General features: G+C 39.8%; 1 protein-coding gene across 5 annotated transcripts in view; it reads right to left on the reverse strand.

Annotated features, from left to right (window-relative positions):
* KIF13A (kinesin family member 13A) overlaps positions 1-19,326 on the reverse strand; it is a 205,435-nt gene that overhangs the window by 34,406 nt on the left and 151,703 nt on the right. For 3 of the 5 annotated variants that reach the window (XM_034762383.1, XM_034762384.1, XM_034762381.1), the window contains exons 18-31: positions 17,317-17,479; positions 14,480-14,620; positions 12,654-12,803; positions 11,804-11,968; positions 10,914-11,087; positions 10,298-10,449; positions 10,029-10,161; positions 9,786-9,932; positions 8,865-8,903; positions 7,379-7,478; positions 6,763-6,889; positions 5,269-5,324; positions 3,931-4,055; positions 2,294-2,470 (exon numbers count right to left, since the gene is read on the reverse strand). In XM_034762383.1, the coding sequence (XP_034618274.1) occupies positions 2,294-2,470; positions 3,931-4,055; positions 5,269-5,324; positions 6,763-6,889; positions 7,379-7,478; positions 8,865-8,903; positions 9,786-9,932; positions 10,029-10,161; positions 10,298-10,449; positions 10,914-11,087; positions 11,804-11,968; positions 12,654-12,803; positions 14,480-14,620; positions 17,317-17,479 (1,849 nt within the window). The remainder of the gene's footprint in view (positions 1-2,293; positions 2,471-3,930; positions 4,056-5,268; positions 5,325-6,762; positions 6,890-7,378; positions 7,479-8,864; positions 8,904-9,785; positions 9,933-10,028; positions 10,162-10,297; positions 10,450-10,913; positions 11,088-11,803; positions 11,969-12,653; positions 12,804-14,479; positions 14,621-17,316; positions 17,480-19,326) is intronic. The other 2 variants (XM_034762385.1, XM_034762382.1) reach the window with 1 other exon arrangement.

Below are 19,326 nucleotides of genomic sequence, written 5' to 3' on the forward strand. Positions count from 1 at the left end.
GGAGTTGGTGGGAGGAAGGAGGGGAATGGTTAATTTCCCCTTGTTTTAAATCCAAGGGGTTGGATTTGTTTTCACCAGGGATTTGGTGAAGGTTTTTCAAGGTTTCCCAGGGAGGGAATCCATTGAAAATGGTGGCAGCCGAACCAGAGCTAAGCTGGTAATTAAGCTTAGAAGTTTTCATGCAGGCCCCTACATTTGTACCCTAAAGTTCAAAGTGGGGATCTCAGTCCTGACAGGGCCTGCAAGGCTTGTTGTCTCTGGGCCTGCCAGGGGTCCCAGTATGGCCATTGTGGGTAGGGAGCTGATGGCTGGAACCATGGTTGTCCACACCAAGGAGGTTGAGAACTGGGGTGGCAACCCTGGTATCCTTGGTGGGACTGGGGTCTGAATGGTGGGTAGGATGATTGGTGAGAACCCAGTTCCTCTGGCTCGCTATCTGAGTCTGAATGGGAAAGAGGCATTGCGAAGTGTGGAGATGCCACTGTGTCCACTGCTCCTTGCGAGCTCAGTACCAGGGCCCCAGTACTGAGAAGAGGTGAGTCTGGGGCATCACATACTGAGAGAGGTCCGATGCACACCCGTAGTCCGCAGGTGCAGATGGTACTGGTATGAGTGCCGAAGGCTGCCGATGCTCAGGAGCTTACGCTGAGGGAGCTGGTGATGTGGACCTGGTTGTATGGTCCATCAGTGCCACGAGCACCAGGATTGGTGCTGGTGACCTCATTGATGTAGCTTTCCCTGGGGCGGATCGTCTATGTTTATCACGCCATCAGTACTGGTATCTCTCTGCCTGTGCCCATCGGGTCTTTGGGCATTCCGACTGCCTCTGTCGGCTCGCTACTGTCCATGTCCAGGGTACTGACTCTAGGTGGCTTCACGCCATTGGTACAGAAGATACTGATAGAGCCAGAGAACGTTTCTGGTTTGATCTGGGCTCACTACGGTGACTCACAGACCTCTTCTTACCAGTCTTTAATGAGTAGCTCATTTCCTTAGATTCACCTGCCCTCAACATAGAAGATTGCAGTGATATCTCACTCTGGAACTCCGGAAATTGAAGGACCAACTCCATCAGCAGGAGTTTTAGCCGTAACTCTCTGTCCTTCTGTAGCGGGGTGGTCACCCTGCTCCTGCCCAGAGGGGTTAAAAAGCAGCCTTGGGGAGGGCTGTGGCTGGGGAAAGGCTGATTGGGGAAGCAGCCTCAGCTGTGGCCATGCCCCAATCAGAGCCCAGCTGGCCCTTATAAGAGGGCAGTGGGCCAGGAGCTATTCAGAGTCTCTCTCTCTGTCTCTAGAGGGAGAAGGGCCTAGCTGCTGGGAAGCTGAACCAAGTACCTAAAATGGAGCAGGGCTGGGGAAAGGCCAGATAAGCTGGGGAGCTCCAGCCTGGAAAACCCCCAGGCTGCAGGCCATGTTAAGGGCTGAAAAGATACTGGAGTTGCAACAGGGCAGCCCAAGGGTAGGCAGAGGCAGCGGGTCCAAACCCTCCTTGCCAATGATGAGTGGCAATTATACTGCGGTCTGCCCCAGTGAGCGGGGGCTAGATAGTGAATGGCAGTAGCCAAAGACTGAGGTGAGGTGGGGATAGGGGATTCCCTGGGGAGACCGTGGGATACTACAGGGGGCAGAACCCCGGCAGAAGGGGAACCAGAGTCTGGGAGGGATACGGGGGTCAGCGGCAAGGTGAGACACCAGCCTGCAGAGGGCATGCCTGGGTCCAAAGGCTGGAGAGCTAATTCCCTGGACGACCAGCAGGAGGCGCTGCAGGGTGAGTCATCGCGCATCGCTACACTTTCTCTGGACCTGGGTTTTAGCTGCTGGCACCAACCACGCTTTTGTGGATTGTGCTTCTCCCCGAGGCAGCGAATAAATGCTTGCGCAAGCTCGCTAGCATTGTGGCCGGCAGGGAGCCATGCATGCACAGGCAGGACGGAAATTCTCCGATCGACAGCGTGGGGGTGCACACACACCTACAATGGAGCATCCATATACTCCAAGAGGTATAATTTTGACTCCTAACAGTTAATTTATATAGCAACCATAATTTTCATACTGTAGGTTGTTGGCAAAAGTATTATCTTGTTCCATGCTCTATGTGGAATCTAGATCCACGGTGAGTTCTTTCACCACTAACTGAAATCTTCTCATTTAAGAGACCATTTTAGATAAATGAGGCTTAGGAGCCATGAAAAATAAGCCAATTGCAAAATGGAATAATACTAGGGCAAGAACAAGACAGCAATGAAATGAAGAGCTATATCAGCAGATGTGAACATACAAATAAAACCCATTACCTGCTTGTTGTAAATATTGGCTGCAATCCTTTTACGTAGTACTAATTCCATAGCAGCAGGATGACTAAGTTGCACAGTGATCTTCACTATTAAGTAAATCCTCTCATTTTGTGGTGTTACCCTGTTCAAATGCACTGAATCATGGACAGAAGAGTCCCAAGCAGCAGTGGCTGAAACCTAAGTGGACAAATTGGGTAGGGGAGTAAAAGGAGAAAAAGAAAATGAATGTCAATTACTTCTGGTAAATTTTAAATTGGATTTAACAAGAAATAGTAACACCATTAATGAAAGAAAAACAATAGCCGTAGTGGGCACTTTAGGAGCAGAAGTGTCGTGGGTGTGTCAGGATCTGAAAGGCCACATTGGAGCATGTGATCCTGGTGCAGTGCAGAGCCCATGTGTACCGGGGATCTATACACAGCTGCAAGCAACAGGTTAAAGTGGAGGGAGGGACCACAGGATTCGCTACATGAATCCTCTGGTTGTCCCTTACTTGGGACTTGATCCAAAGCTCACTGAACTCAATTGGCATTGGAGTGGGCCATAGCAGAGGGGCACACAAAGGCCTCTGCATCTTCCATCCTGTGGAAGATCTTTTCCTTTTTCTTCCGTAAACATCTCCATTACCACCCAGCCAAGTTATTCATCCTGGGAACTGGTCTCAGAATATATGCCTAAATGAGATAGCATGGAAGGTGGAACAAGTGAAAATCAAGTACAACTCCAGATTTAATCTACATTTATATAGCACCTTTCACTTTGAATGGTCCCAAACCTTTTACAGACATGACCCACAACAGGAAAAATAATCAATTTATTACTTTAGAAATTAAGGCCATATCTAGTTTGGAAGACATTGTAGTGACTAGAGAATAAGTGAAATTATGACAAGAGCCAAGAGGTGCAAATTGAGCAACACAGAGAGGAAAGGATTTTTAGACAGTTAAAAAGTCTTTTCCAAAAAGATTCAATATCCCCCACTTCTCCAAATTAAGCAATGAGAGCTAAAAATTTACATTCTCTAAGATCCCAAAGAAAGCTTCTACAAAATACAGGATGCACTAGATGTTCACGGTATTTCTAGGATAAAAATCGGAAAGAGACCTAAAAATAACCTCAACAACTTTCATATCTTCTGTTCATGAGATAAAAACCCTATTTTTTTTTAAATGTTTTAGAGGTCACCTTTAAACTGAAAAAATCAAATATGGATCACTTCATCCACCACTGAAATATAGCTAATTCTGGGGAGGATATGGCAGCTGTTTGACATCGCACATCAATATAGCACAGGAAACAAAGAACATCCCATCCAAATGAAACTGCATAAAAGAATTTGGGGCTACAGAATGTAATTACCAGAAACTGAATTTGTTAGCAACTCTACTCCAATGAAAAGCGCAATATAACGCATGACTATAGTTTTATAAATATGGATAGTAAACTGCATGGTCTGAAGACTGAAAGAATGACTCTGGCATCAAAAATATTAACATTAACAATAAATTAACACACATTTATAATTAATTTGATACTTAACTAGTCATAAGAATTAAACACATAATAAAAACACAAAGCAGAAAGCAAGCATGAATGTAAGTCACAATTGCCAGGAAGGAGGCTTATTAGTAATTTACCTCATCATCACTGTGTTTTATGATCGGCAGATAAAAGAACTGACTCCCATGCTCTTTTGGCAGTATTGAGTTAACTCCTGATGCATGGGGACCTACAAGCTGTTCATTGGCACTGAGGTCATCAGCTAATGAAATCAACACACAAAGAACACAAATGAAAAAGTTAGGTCTACACCAAAGGATATAAATTAATAGAAGTTTGAATTGTTACAAAGGCCTATCAGGTGATTTTGTACATCTTTCATACTGTATTAAGTGTTGGCTAATCATAACTAATACGCCAAATTGTGGGAAAGCTTGCAACAAAAGGAGCCAGGGAAAACTAGGTTGAGACCATAACATTCATTCTCACTTGTGACCCAAACAAAATTTCAGAGTAGATTTTTAGAGGCTCATGAATTAATATATTGTGCCAGGCAGGCTCTGAATTTTTTTTTAAATCTATCCATCCATCGTAACCAGCTAGCTTCTCATATCACAACCATCGCTGAGGTATAAAGGCATCTTTAGGCATCTTTAGGAGACTAGAATAATCTGGACATTTGATTTTACACATGGGACTACATTAGGGTCATAGACAAGCAAGTTTTGTAATATTCCACTGAATCAGGTAGTTCTTCCTAAACATCTTGTTTAGTATCCTACCTGCTAACTTTCCCAAACCCTCAGATATAAAACAAATTTCAGCTAAGAGATGCCATCTCTTTCGAGAACAAACACTAAGAATTAATTTTAGTAGTCCTTTCACATGAAGAACTTGGTGTCTTCCCTGGGAGAAGTTTCAAATACTCTGTATTATGCATGAAACTCTTTAATTATGCTACTAACTTGCAGTTTAAATAATAGTTACTTTTGAACCAGAAGGAGAGCAAAAACAACAACATAACTTCTCAATAGCACATGGACAATCTTCTATCAGTGCTTTAAAGAAATATGTTCTTGCAGATAGAACTGAAGCACCTTTTGAAACTTGCACTAGATTTACCTATCTGCTGTCGATCTTAAGTTTAAACCCTGCTTCTTTTGGGGCACTATAATGCACCAAATTTCCTCAAGTATCTTTTAGGAAAATCTCCTTCAGGTCTCTTACAATCCCTTGTTATTTGGTCCCAGTTGTAAAGTTATTCTCTGCTTACTTGCACCAATCTGTGAAATCAGAAAAAAAGGATTTTTCCTTCTAAAAGCTGTACAACATAGTGGAATCAGAGGCATAATTCAAGTTTTTATTTTCCCTGCCTTTCAGGGCCACTCCTTTATTTACCAGTTTATTGAGCTGAATTCAATTATTTCAGTAAAAACAACATTAAAGAAATTTCCTAACCTGCAGGTACAACTTACCATTCAAATCAAGGAAAAGGACAGGTATGTGTGTTTCCATTCCTGAAGGTGGGGTCCTGGAAGTAAGAACAAACTGCTGTCAATATGATAAAATAAATATGTAAGCTAACCCGCACAGGCAGCTATCCATGCAGTATTTACTTACAATGCATCCAATGATTAAAACCTTCAGACATTTTGGTGGAGAATTTAACTGCACCAAAAAGAGTTAGGATACTCAAAGTTATAGTACCCATAGTAATTCACCCACCTATTACAGACATTGTATTCCTGTATATACGACTATATGTATAGCTTAAATAAAAACATTCATCATGGTCATGTGGCACATTTCAACTGTTATGGGAACCTCATCTTTAAATGACTTGTTCTGTGCATACACATTTTCAGCCATGTCATTGAATTGATATAGTTTTTCTCCACATAGAATTAACTCATCCTTTTCTTTTTAAAAAAAGAGGTCAAATCATAGTACATTAAAATAAAACACTACTTGTTTATTTCAATTGTCTCATACACATAGGTGAACAGACTTTCAAGTAACTGTCTGTGTAACTAATCACTGAAATTAAATGCCATAGCATTTATATCAATGTGTATATTTTTGGCTAAATGGTACACTATCTAAATTGAGAAGGAAAAGTCACAGGAACTTAGAAATCAGAGATAGGAAAAAAATCTACTAGATCATCTAATCCAGCCTCCTGCTAACGAAGGACTGCCTACCTGGCACTATTTTCAGTCAAAAAGAACAACTATTCTTAGCCAAGTTTTTCCCAACTTAAGAAGTGTGGACTACATATAAGCCAGGTTTGATTTTGGTTTGGGTTTTTTCCTTAAAGCCAGTTTTAATTATTTGAGTACAAATAAAGGCCTCTGAAAGTGGCGTGTGTGTTTGAGTTGGGAACAAAACCTTTTTAAATTGGTCCAAACATTTAAAAAAGGCAAAGTGGAATTTTATAAAGTTTTCTATAATTTGTCTTTGAGCCAACAAAATGGACATATGAAAGATTTCAACCTACGGATAGTTTTCAGAATTATAACCACCTGAAAACAAGTGCTTAGATTTAACGTGACTGCTCAAATTGTAACTACAGGATTGTTACCTCAGAGTTTCTATATAACAAGTTAGCTAGGCAACTTTTCCTTCAGATTCTGAATATATTGTGCATTCTACAAGTTAGCTCAATTACATTTTGCCAAACAGTTCTTTGCTCTTGGAGGAGGAAGTTGAGATGCAGTTCCTTTTGTATCCAATGCAAAGTATCAAACAGGAAATTTACTGAGGAATAGTTTATATTCATATTAGGATATTACAGATTCTGGGCCTGATTCACCACTGTTCTTCCAGCTTCACACCAATTAATGCTAGTGTAACACTGGAATACAAACAGTGGTGAATCAGACCCTCAAATCTCATCACTTAATTTTCTATGCACACATACAAAAAAATGATGTTGGGGTTTTGTGTTCTTGAGCTCTATTTACACATACCAATCTGCAGGAGCACCTGGGATGCCACTGCCTGGGGCTGGGACAAGCACTGCATTCCTCTCTTCTGTTAGTCCCATCCACTGTTCTAGTAGCCGTGCTTCCCGTTCTATTTCATCCTCCGTTTTCTCTACAGTGAAAGAGACAATATATTAGATGTATGATTTTAAACTGCATTTGTAGTTCACATTTCCCTATAACAAAATTATAGTTTATCACGAGATTATAAATCACACTATGCAGACTTGTGACACTGAAATCTGAACTACTGTACAAATTTCAACTTTACTAGAAAAAGTTCCTCTATAAGTTAATGTGACTTTTTAAAAAAACAACCCCTTTTTATTCTAAACAACATATTAAGCACAATTATAAGGTTCACGTCAAGTGAAACTATGTCTGTTTGGAAAGGGGGACAAAGTACAAAGAGATAGCTCAGTGGTTTGAGCACTGGCCTGCTAAACCCAGGGTTGTGAGTTCAATCCTTGAGGGGGCCACTTAGGGATCTAGGGCAAAATCAGTACTTGGTCCTGCTAGTGAAGGCAGGGGACTGGACTCGATGACCTTCAAGGTCCCTTTCAGTTCTATTAGATAGGCATAAGCTTCAAGTGATACAAACCTTGCTTATTGCTGATTTTTTTAATCTGTTCATCTAAGTACTCCCTGCGTTTTATGAGCGCATCAGACCACCTTTCTCGCACACAGTTTAAATCTTCTTCCTAACATGGGGAGAGAAAATATTTTGCTGAACATACCATATTGATCTTTACAAAGGACATACAACTGTATGTGATAATTTGTGATCAGAAATGCTATTGAAAATTTTTGCATGATTAATATGCAGGAAGCTTTCATTTATATCATGCACATTGATTAAGCAGTACACCATCCAGGAATTAAAGGTCAGTATCTTTCAAGCTTCAAATTACAAGAGGAAAAGCATGAAAAGTTGAAACTATACAAGCCGCTGTATAATTTTTATGCTGTCAACATTTCTAAGATGTTCATATACAGAATTTGTGATTTACAGGTAAGTATTAAGACCAGGGAAGTGGCATCCAAACTGTTTAATAGCAGTGGAATGGGGAAAATAGGTATTATACATTGGCCAGGTGTTTTCCTGAAGACTGCAGACAGGTCACTATACCCTTAAACCTGCATAAAATTCTGTTACTAGCTGCCATCAGTGCAATAAAAATTTCCCCATGCAAACAGAATCTATCATGCATTCATGCTTTATGACATCACAGGAAAACTTGGACTATTCTCTGTGATTCACGGTGTCAGGAAGCGCACAGACAGCCCGCAGGAAGTTAGTACCTAAACTGACATTTTGAAGACTACTGCAGAACATACTATGCTATATTAAGGGATGTCAACACCTATGCCTGAATAAGGTTTTGCTTCTTCCAAGCGCCAAAATCAAATATAAGTCTTACAACTAGGAAGATATCAGGAATATGATTTCCATTTTTAGCATTTTTTCTTATTCTTTTTAAATGCTACCTTTTGGTGATGCATATTTTTAGCTTTCCAAATTTTAACATCTCTAAAGCTACTCAGAATACAAAATGCAGACTAACATTTTTATTTTTTTAGATAAGCAACAACTAAACTTCAATAGCCTAAAAAACAAAATTTCTCATTAAAATATTTAATTTCACAGCACTTCCACTTTGCCTCTCTATTAGCATTTTCAAACAGTAATACATTTTCTAAAGACAAGGTGTTTGCTTTTTAAAGAACAACCTATGATGTAAATTCTGGATAGTAAATGTTAATGAAGGTTGCATGTTTTTATTGTAAGAAACTAATATTAAAGTTGCTAAGTTTTATTTATTTTTTAAAGTAACAGGAAGATAGAAGACCTGAATGTTGGAAATACTATAGAAAGAAGAAGTGAAGTGTAAGATTATAAAGTAAATTATAATATAATATATACTGAAATGGCAATGTTTTTATAGCCCAGGCAGTCTTTTTAATGCAGAGAATGTATTTTTAAAGCTGCTTTTGCTTGCTCCAATACTCTTATTCACTTTAAAGTTGCTGGCTATTAGCATTAGCTGTGCCCCATGCCACAGGATATACAGCAACAGCAGCAATACCTGATAACTATCCATATCACCATCATCAACATCATCTCTCTGGTAGGAGAAAATAAATTTTGTAAAACACAGAGAACATGCATTTTTCTTGACAAAGTAGCACACCAAAAAAAACACATACCAATAAAACCCCAAACATTTCCATCACACACAAACTGGTACAAAGGCAAAGCATTTATACAATTTAATCACCAGAGTCATACAATTAATGACGTGTTTTTGTTTGGTTATATGATATTGGTTAATAAATAAAAGTACTGGTCTCAATTTTCTTACTTGATCCTAGTATCTCACCTGTGATATGAGCATTGTTGTTAGTGTATATTTAAAAAAAAATTCAAATATATTTTGCTTCTTATACATACTGCACAAGTTTTTAAACAGACAATGAGCAGTCAAATTTCTAAAGAGAACAGGTAACACTAGACAGTAGGCAGGAATTAAGGAATCAGATCAACATTATTATGGTAGAGATAGGAACCCCTGAAAATAATGGATTGTACAAAATATTGACAAGCCCTTAGATATAACATTATGACTGAGCACTTGTATTATATATGCAAACGTAAACAGGCAAGGGAAAGTTAGGTGGCTCTATAGTGAACTGATATGTACATTAAATGCTTGTATATACACACGTAGGTAATGTGTATTCTGTGCCCAAATCTGCTCTGAATGACATTAGTAGGTGTTCTGCACTGGCCTCAACAGGAACAAACTTGGGCCTATAAGCACATCTCACACACATATATATCTGGCATCTGTTAAAGTGAGCAAAAGAAACAGAATATTATGTATGGATGTGATTATACTAAAATACTCGGGCCTCCATTTTGATTTTATAACTTGAACTATTTTAAGGAGGTTCTCAAACAGCAAAGCAAATAATAATTAACTCAGTGCATTAACCAGTTGCCCTACCTGGTAGCTGTCCAACCCCCGCTGTAGTTTGGTTGATCTGGCAGTCACACAGCCTATAGAGACAGAAAGAATGGCTTCCACCATGAGGGGAAGTGTTCCCGAATGCTGTACAGGCTTCACTGTCACTTGAACTCTTCGAGAATGACCCTGAACAAGTGACCAGAAGAACGAGAGAGAAATTAAGAACAACATTTTAAGAATACTCTTAAAGTGGGTTAACAGGGCAGGAAAAGGACTCAGTACCTGCCTAAGTTGGAAAATCCCACCAGTGTTTACATCCTTTGCCTGATGGAGTTCAACTGCTGTATATTCCCCCATCTCATTTAGTTCTTGTATGGAAATCCACATTTCTATTCTGCGAGTTACTTCACTCCACCTAGAGAGATACACCCCAAACAAGCAACATTTGTAATTCAGATCAGTAAGAGTACAAAATTTCTCTAACACTGCAAGTATCTTACCCTAATCTCTTTGGAAAGCTGATGGAATCATTCCTTGTAGCTTATTCATACCTGTCTCTCAGTGTCCTAGTTTTAGCATGAAGAGAATCAACCTCCCAAATGGAGCTGCCATTGCCAGTACATCTGTGACCCCACACCTCAATAGCAAGAGCTCCTTCTGAAATGAACTCCAGAAATTCCTCTGTGACATTCACCACATAGTCCTGGAAATAGAGAAGGGGAACTGTATTCAGTTAATAAATCAAATCTCCTCATTTTGTTTGCAAAGGGGGGCAGAGCAAATGTGGTCTCTGCTTGCCTGGTAGAGGCAACAATTTGGATGAGAAGCCTTAGATTCACAGGCAGGGCCTTGATGGCAGAGAAGACTTGAGACAAATCTGAAGAATCCATATATGTGTGTTTCTAACATTTTAACGTTATGAACATTTCAACCACACTCAATCAGGGGTGGGCAAACTACGGCCTGCGGGCTGGATCTGGCCCCTCAGGGCTTTGGATCCAGCCTGCGGGATTGCGCTGAGGACGGCAAAATGCCGCCCCCCAAATCCTGCCGCCCTAGGGTCGCCTAGTGGAAGCACCGGCCCGATGCCATTTAGGGTCATGCTCTGAATAGTTCATCTCAAACATATTGCCCTCCTCATATGCTGTTTTAAAATAAAATAATTACCTTACAGTGAGAGAAGGTCACTGTAAACTGAGCTTCCTTGCTCTGAGGTGATGGCACATCAGGATCGACCACTGGTGCTGCTACAGTTGACTCACACTGATCCCAGAATGCATATTGACAGAAGACAAAGTTAGACAGACTCAGTGGTAGTCCAGTTGCTTCTTTTATTTTTACCTGGGTGAGATAAACAGACACTCAAAGTAATGTGATTATAGACTGTTTAAAAACTAAAGCATGTAAGTGACAAATAACATTCAGGACCAAATTTTCAAAAGAGATCTCAAACCACTCTCTAAACACGCATCTATTCTGGAAGCCTGCAGTGTTACATATGCAAAAACTCAGATGCATTTGTGTGCACAGTGTTTAAGTATTTAACTTGCAGACCAATATCCACATTTTTGATCATGTAAAATGCTAGGCTCCCAAAATTGAATATGTAAGTTTACATTTTAAAGCTATATATACACACACACAATTATTTATTAAAAGGACTGTACTGATGGCAACTGAGATTGAAATAGCCTCTAACCATACAGCATGAACAGCCACAAAAACTTCTCTACTTGACAAATCAACCCTGAAATGCAAGGATCACCTCTTCTGTGACTGCCAAGAAGGGTGTCTCTTGGGATGTCAGTATTTGTGGTGAGGACCTATGTCCACTAGAAACTGAACTGAAACCACTCAAGTCATAGTCATTCAATGGTAATCATTTTTGATCACTACTGATCTGGACTACATCCGAATCAGAGTGAGAGAGATGAGCCTCTTTCCTATTAACAACATCCTAAACAACCAAGTCCTGCAAAATTTAATATTTATATTGGATTGTAACATATATTTGTTTTTAAAAAAAAGTCTCAACTAACAGATTGTCTCCTACTTACCCTGCAAGTGAGCTTTTTTGCTCTGTGAATAATTTCTCCATTGCTGTCCATGATTTCCAGGCTTCCGCTCTCACTGGAGTTCTCAGAAGAGTCATCCCCTTCTGCCACACGTTCTGGAACAACACCAGTGACTCGCATCACTTCAACATGCAGTCGTCCTGCAACCTGAAGCACAAATACTAAGTACTTATGCTTTAAGAACATTAGAACATTGTATAATATCCAATTTCCAAGGGGAGAGAAGGGGAGCAGGCAACAAGCAGTGGAATTGAAATGCCACTGCACCTTAAACACTGAATAGGGTGTCTCTCTCTAGGTGGAGTGAAGTAACTTGCAGAATAGAAATGTGGATTTCCATAGGGAAAAATAAAAGGGAGAGACTATGGAGGAAATGAATGCATGATACATTTATCCCACTATTCAACTTTTCACTTTTCAATTCACACAATTCAATTAAATTCAAAGTAAAAGTACTTGGGGTCATTACTGCAGTGGATTTGTGGCTGAACTTTAATTGGGGTTAAAGAAATTTGTGCATAAAGCTGAGGCGCCTTAATCTCTGACCTTTTATTACTTGTCTGCCAAATTACCACCACAAAATGCATTTTATGTTTTTAGTCAAACAAATTTTCTTAGCCATAAAATGAAGTTTTTTGCTGATTGGATATTTAAAGGTACAAAAAAGACTCAACATTATAAAAATAAAAAATCAGCACTTAGGTTAGTCAAAATTTTAGTGTGAGATATTTATCCATAAAACAGGTTACAAACCTAGAACTAATTCCATTCCCTCTTTCCACTTGCAATACATTATACATTACCAATACATTAAGATTCTATTTAGCCTTACCTCCCCCTGCTGGCTGATGATCGGCACTGCATATTGAAGTTTAACATCATAGAAAAGGCACTCCAAAAAGACATTTGCTACTCCAATTAAGATATGGTTTTCTTGTGCTTCATAGAAAGGGTCACCTTTTTTACCAATGAGCTTCCTTATCTGTTTTGGATTTTTTAAGAAGGTACATTAATTACTTTTAAAAAGTTGTAAACTTAGTGGAACCATCAAAATGTACACAAACCAACATTGAATAAACATATATTCTTTATTCTGTGACCTTTATCCTTAGTCACCCCACCCCACTGATGTTTCTCTCTCAGTCATCACATCACACCTAAATTTAGATGTGAAGCTCATCACAAAATTCAAATAAGATCTTTGCATGGGGATCATGTAATGCCTTTAGTTTCACTCATACAAATAATAAAATATGACCTACGTTTTGAAAGAGTTTCAGCCAAATTCAGACCCTGTTCTAAGTCGGTGCAATTCCAGAGACTTCAAGGAGTTGCACCTCCTTATATCTCATCTGAAACTGGTCTTTAAAAAGAAAGAACCAAATTATTCAATACCCAGCTAGATATAGGGGCTGGATGCTGGGGAACACTGCAAGTGCAAGAGGTGTTAGGGGAGCACTCAAGGAGGAATCTCCCCCACAGGCCTGGAGCTGCTTCCTTACTGCTATATGGCTGAAATAATCTCCACAATTTTTAAATACAAACACCCCATGCATGACAGCAGATCATCTGGCTCCGCCTCAAAGTATCTTGCTAGGAATCCCCATAGAGATGTATACTGCTCTGTGGACGCATGAGCACCCTGCATCCTGCTCCTCCTCTTTGCCTGCCTCTTCCCCTCCCTTTCCAAACACAAACATTTGAACCACAATAATACTGTAATAGCATATAGGGTACTACATACGTACTTCCAGGAAAGATAATTCATGCCCAAGAAAATAGACTAGTACAACCAAGAGATGTACTTTTAATACTCAGGAATGTACTTTTTAGCGCTCCTGTGCTCACTGAAATCAACAGTCCATTGACTTCAATGTGTGCAGGATCAGACCCACAATACAAACATGATTTGAAAGAGTTTCTTATCATGATGTCCAAAGAAGCAATAATGCACACAGAAGCCAAGTGATTGCTCAAACTGTTGTGAGAATAATGCTCCATGTAGGCTGCAGGAGTCAGAATAATTTGTGCTCCCCATATCAGCCATGTGATAGCATGCTGCTGATGCATTCCTACCTGGCAATTTAAAGGGTACACTCTTGAACAACCAAATCCTATTTCATTCTCTTGCAAGGCATAATGAGCCATGGACTAATATGATTATATATAGGCATGATATTTATGCATAAGCATTATGAATATTTTTACACTTATGGCCAACTTGATATTTTAATTCTCAGCAAATACTAACTCTACTTAGGGCTTTGAAGTTAACATGTACAAAAAATACACAAGGGAAAGTGTAGCAAATTTTAAGTTCTAGGACCAAATTCTGTTCTCAAATACTTGTGCCAATTCCACTGGTGTAATGTTAATTAGAATTATGTCAATAAAAGTGTAAAGTGCGTATATGAGGGCAGAATGAAGAGCCTATTCTTTATTCTGCATTGTAATGTACGTTGTGCATTTCAGTATTGTTCACAATTCCATCAACAACTCATGCAGAAAATTCTTCTTCACCAAAGTACAGTATTTGTACATGCCGGTTTATGTACACATACAGTATTTACATTCTTTGTACTGAACCTGTAAAGATATAGATAGAGATATATACTAACATACACACATTTTGACATTTTTAAAATGTATTTTAAATACCTCAGGAACTTTTTCCTTCCATTCTTGGTATAGGTCTCTCATGTCAATCAATTTGTTCTCCAGTTTCTCAATAGTCCACACCTGAGTACCTTTTTCTTTTCTTCGTACTTGAATAGCCGGCTCACTTACTATTGCCCCCCTCTGAGTCAGAGAAGAAGAATTATTGACTGCACAGAAATTCATATTTCAAAATATTTAAACTCCTCACTCAAATTATATTCTCAAAGAGTACTAAAATACAGAGTACATGGCTCCCTTTTATATTCCAGCCACCCCATCTCTGCCCTCTAACTCAGCATGTAGTGCTGTGAAGATCCAGTGGCTATTTCCCTTTGTCTTTCTCAAATAACTTATTTTTTATGTAAACATGTTAAATAAGAACACTCTCTCACAAATTCACGTGATAATGGATAGTAATATCCTAACTGACAGCAATAGATTTTACTATATATCTCAAAAGTAAATAAGCCTCTGAAAAGATTAAATAGGTTATTTTAAGTTTTGTAAAGACAATATCACATAGGCCAAAAAAGTGTTGTTTTTTTTTAATTGTCTCAATTTGAATTTAAAAAGCAAGGAACTCTACTTAGGTTGCACAGCAAGAAAACAAAACAAGTGTCATCAGCTCCCATGATGTGCATGCATGGATGGAAGGATAATTGTAAAAGAAAGTTATAGGAGCTATACTTAATGTTGCTTTCTTATTTTGAAAACTATTTACTCTCCACATATTAAGCAGTAAATGTCCATGCTCCACCTACTATTAACTTTAATGACTAAGTTTTGGATCCAAACATGCTAATGTCCTCCTTTTCAAATGAAAGTGTGCTCACCACAATTGAATGTGGTGACTCTGCCTGAGCAGCACGAAAAAAAAAAAAAAAAAAAGAGGACAGCACTACTTTATGGGTCCTAACTGCATCTGGGGTACGAGGGAGGGGCTAGGGCAACAGACCTACCAGAGCCAACCTGGGGGGACCAGGAAGTGGCCAGAGCAGATAGTGGCATTGACTCACCATGTGCACTGGAGGAAGGGGAGGGTACCTGTACTCATGCATTCCAGAAAGAACTCACTCTCTCTCCCCCAATCACAATATCCGCGGTACCCACGTTCTCTCCCATGGGGTTGTAGTAGGCCTTCCCCACAGCAAGAGAGGGACCCAGTGAGGTAGGAAAGGATATTAGGTCAAGATTAGAGTTGTCCAGTGATTAAAAAAACTAATCACGATTAATCGTACTGTTAAACGATTACAGAATGTGCTAAAGATTCATATGTCCCTTCATGCTTCAACCATCATTCCATAGGACATGCGTCCATGCCGACGACAGGTTCTGCTCAATAACAAGCCAAAGCAGTGCGGACTAATGCATATTCATTTTCATTATCTGAGTCAGATGCCACCAGCAGAAGGTTGATTTTCTTTTTTGGTGGTTTGGGTTCTGTAGTTTCCACATCAGACTGTTGCTCTTAAGACTTCTGAAAGCATGCTCCACACCTTGTTCCTCTCAGATTTTGGAAGGCACTTCAGATTCTTAAACCCTGGGTCAAGTGCTGTAGCTATCTTTAGAAATCTCACATTGGTACCTTCTTTGTGTTTTGTGAACTCTGCAGTGAAAGTGTTCTTAAAATGAACAACATGTGCTGGATCGTCATCCGAGACTGCTATAACATGAAATATATGGCAGAATGTGGGTAAAACAGAGCAGGGGACATACAATTCTCCCCCAAGGAGTTCAATCTCAAATTTAATTAACACATTTTTTTTTTTTAAACGAGTGTAATCAGCATGGAAGCATGTCCTCTGGAATGGTGGTCAAAGCATGAGGGGGCATACGAATGTTTAGCATATCTGGCACATAAATACCTTGCAACGCCAGCTACAAAAGTGCCATGCAAATGCCTGTTCTCACTTTCTGATGACATTGTTAATAAGAAGTGGGCAGCATTACCTCTTGTAAATGTAAACAAACATGTTTGTCTTAGCGATTGGCTGAATAAGAAGTAGGACTGAGTGGACTTGTAGGCTCTGAAGTTTTACATAACTGCACTCAAAGACAAAACGATGTAACAAAAAAAATGTACATTTGTAAGCTGCACTTTCGTGATAAAAATATTGCACTACAGTACTTGTATGAAGTGAATTGAAAAATACTATTGCTTTTGTTTATCATTTTTACAGTGCAAATATTTGTAATTAAAATATACACTTTGATTTCAATTACAACACAGAATACAAGATATATTTGAAAATGTTAAAAAACATCCAAAATATTTAATACATTTCAATTGGTATTGTATTGTTTAACAAGGCAATTAAAACTGAGATTAATTGCAACTAAATTTTTTGAGTTAATCGCGTGAGATTAATCAACAGCACCAGTCAAGATGCTGAAACTCAGTAGCTAGCAGGTACTTGTTACACAGAGGATACAGTTCACTGATAAACAGGAGCTGAAGTAGATTTAGGGGGAAGAATCCCCTAAGGAAGCCTGAAAAAAAAAAGGGGGGGGGGGGGCTGATACAGTGGAGAGCCAACTCCATCCCCCTTTTCCAGTCCTCCTTAACTCTCATACAAGAGGAGGGCTTTAGGGTCCCAACAACGGGCTGGCTGGGAGTGGGTTGGGAAAGGTGAGGGCTGACAGCAGCACTCCCAGATAAATGGAAATTATTAACAAAGAATGATGACCTGCACTGTACAACTGATTGCCAGGTATTCTCAGATGTTAGGTGAGTAAAACTGCGGCCTAATTAAACAACGAACACTGCATCTCATCTTTCTTCCTGCATGGCCAGGATAATAAGATAATTCCCTCTTTCAGAGATCAGCTCTTTTTACCTTTCTGTTGGCACTGAGGTTTGCAGCAGGGATCTGAAGTGTCACTTGATAATCAGTTAGCTTGTTCATTTCTTCTGCTAAGAAGTTTGCTTCTCTCACCAGTGTGTTGGCCTTTACTATTTGCTCTCGAAGTTTAGCCAGGCTCTGCCGGAACAATTCATCCCTGTAGTGCAGCAGGGAACATGAAAAATAGAAGGAAACCTATTTTTATTATTGGAAGGTCACAAACGGAATGGCTAGTCAAGTCCTTTTTTTCTTAAACAAATCTGCAAAGAAATGGTGTACTAACACTAAATGTGCCTTATACATCATTTTATTGAGAAAAATCTTAGCATATGAAATAAACATACAGCTATGAAGGAAAGCCCAGAGCAATTAAACCCAAACCTTTCCCAACTAAAAGTCACATTTACAGAGGAACAGCTATACTGGTAATTTGCTAGGAGCCTGAAGGCTGCTCCTAATTTTGACGCAATAAAACACACTGCGTCTGTCTTTCCCTTTAATCTGGAGGTGTGGCCCCCAAAGACTACCAGCCCCAGCATGTGATGCTTCATCTTTATACAAACTGCATGCCGGAACCTACAACCTGTGTCCACACCTTCTTATTAAAAAGATAAGGCTAGCTGGGGGGGCCCTGCTGTGCTGTAGTATTCCATGGCCCACTGTACTAGCCATCCCTAGTATAAAACATCATGTGTTCCACATATGGAGTGCACCCTATAATTAAAAAATACTTGCACAAATTAACAACTGGAGCACTGTGTGCAGGTTAACACCCTTTGTATGAATTCCAAAAAGGGTTCCCAAACCTGTTTGAACAAACCTAATCTAATATGAAAACTGGCAGCAACAACCGGCATATGGTGCTCCTCCCTATGATGCAAGTCTAGACTTGCCTCATGCAGGATCCCCAACATTAATTTTTTTAGTTTTACATGTTTATTCTTTGGGTAATAGAGAGAGAAGCCCAATCATTTCTGCCTTGTTTTAGGCATCTGCACATAGGATCCCAGATGCACAGCAGCACTTACAAGGAAGGGAGTATATTGTATCCCATAATTTCTTGCATAAAACCCATAATTAAACCTCAGATTCCTTAGTCCCCAGGACTCCAACCCCCCCCCCCCCCACAAAATCCTACAGAAATCAATTATATAGGATTAGAGACAAGTTTGGGAGGAGTGGCAAGCTTGTTCTGTGGGGCATGTAGATCTGTCAGATGCCTTAAATACGCAGACCATGCCGTATTGTTGTCATGCCTGTAGTCCCTAGCAGGAACTGCTCTTGAGTGGCTACACTTTTCTTCTTTGAGAGGCGTTCCAGACAGTAGTTCTGAGCAATTGTTCTTCTGCCCTGAAGGCTCTCTCATGCAAGGTAACACAAAATTATGTACATGTTGAACAGAAAGGGATAAGACCATTGGTAGGATTAGCGAGGAGGCCTGCTTTGTGGGGTCTTTAGTATTCTAAAGTACCCATCTTAGTGCCTATTTCCTATCTGGCTCAGTTCTGCAATACAAGTGGGGCCTTGTTAGAGGCCAGATACTCAGGCAGCAGCTGTGTCCAAGCCTGCTTCCTCTCCTCCTCCAGCTCCTATTCCCCCCGCCACTTGTTCTGGGGCAAAGAGGGAAACTCCTTTCCCCATCCCTCTTACTACTGTTATCCATGCCATCAGCAATTTGAGATTAGATGGCAATAATGCATTCTACCAAGAGACATATTGTGGGATCACCTGGAAGCTGAAGCTAGAGCAGCTACTTATTCACTAAGCAGTGCTCTGTTCCGAGAGCAAGTTACACGAGAGCTCTGTCATACTGCTGGCTTCCATGTGGAATTGAATGTGGTTTTGATCTATAAATGCTCTAAATGGCACAGGATCTGGCTATATGAAATACACCCCCCACCTTTTTCTCCCTGTGTGATGCTTCCGCATGTGAGATCAGCAGATGTACTCAAACTAACAGGTTACTAATTTAAAAAGGGAGGGAGGGTGATGACAAGACTCTTT

Source organism: Trachemys scripta, chromosome 2, assembly GCF_013100865.1.
Source record: "Trachemys scripta elegans isolate TJP31775 chromosome 2, CAS_Tse_1.0, whole genome shotgun sequence".
Lineage (NCBI taxonomy): Eukaryota > Metazoa > Chordata > Testudines > Emydidae > Trachemys > Trachemys scripta.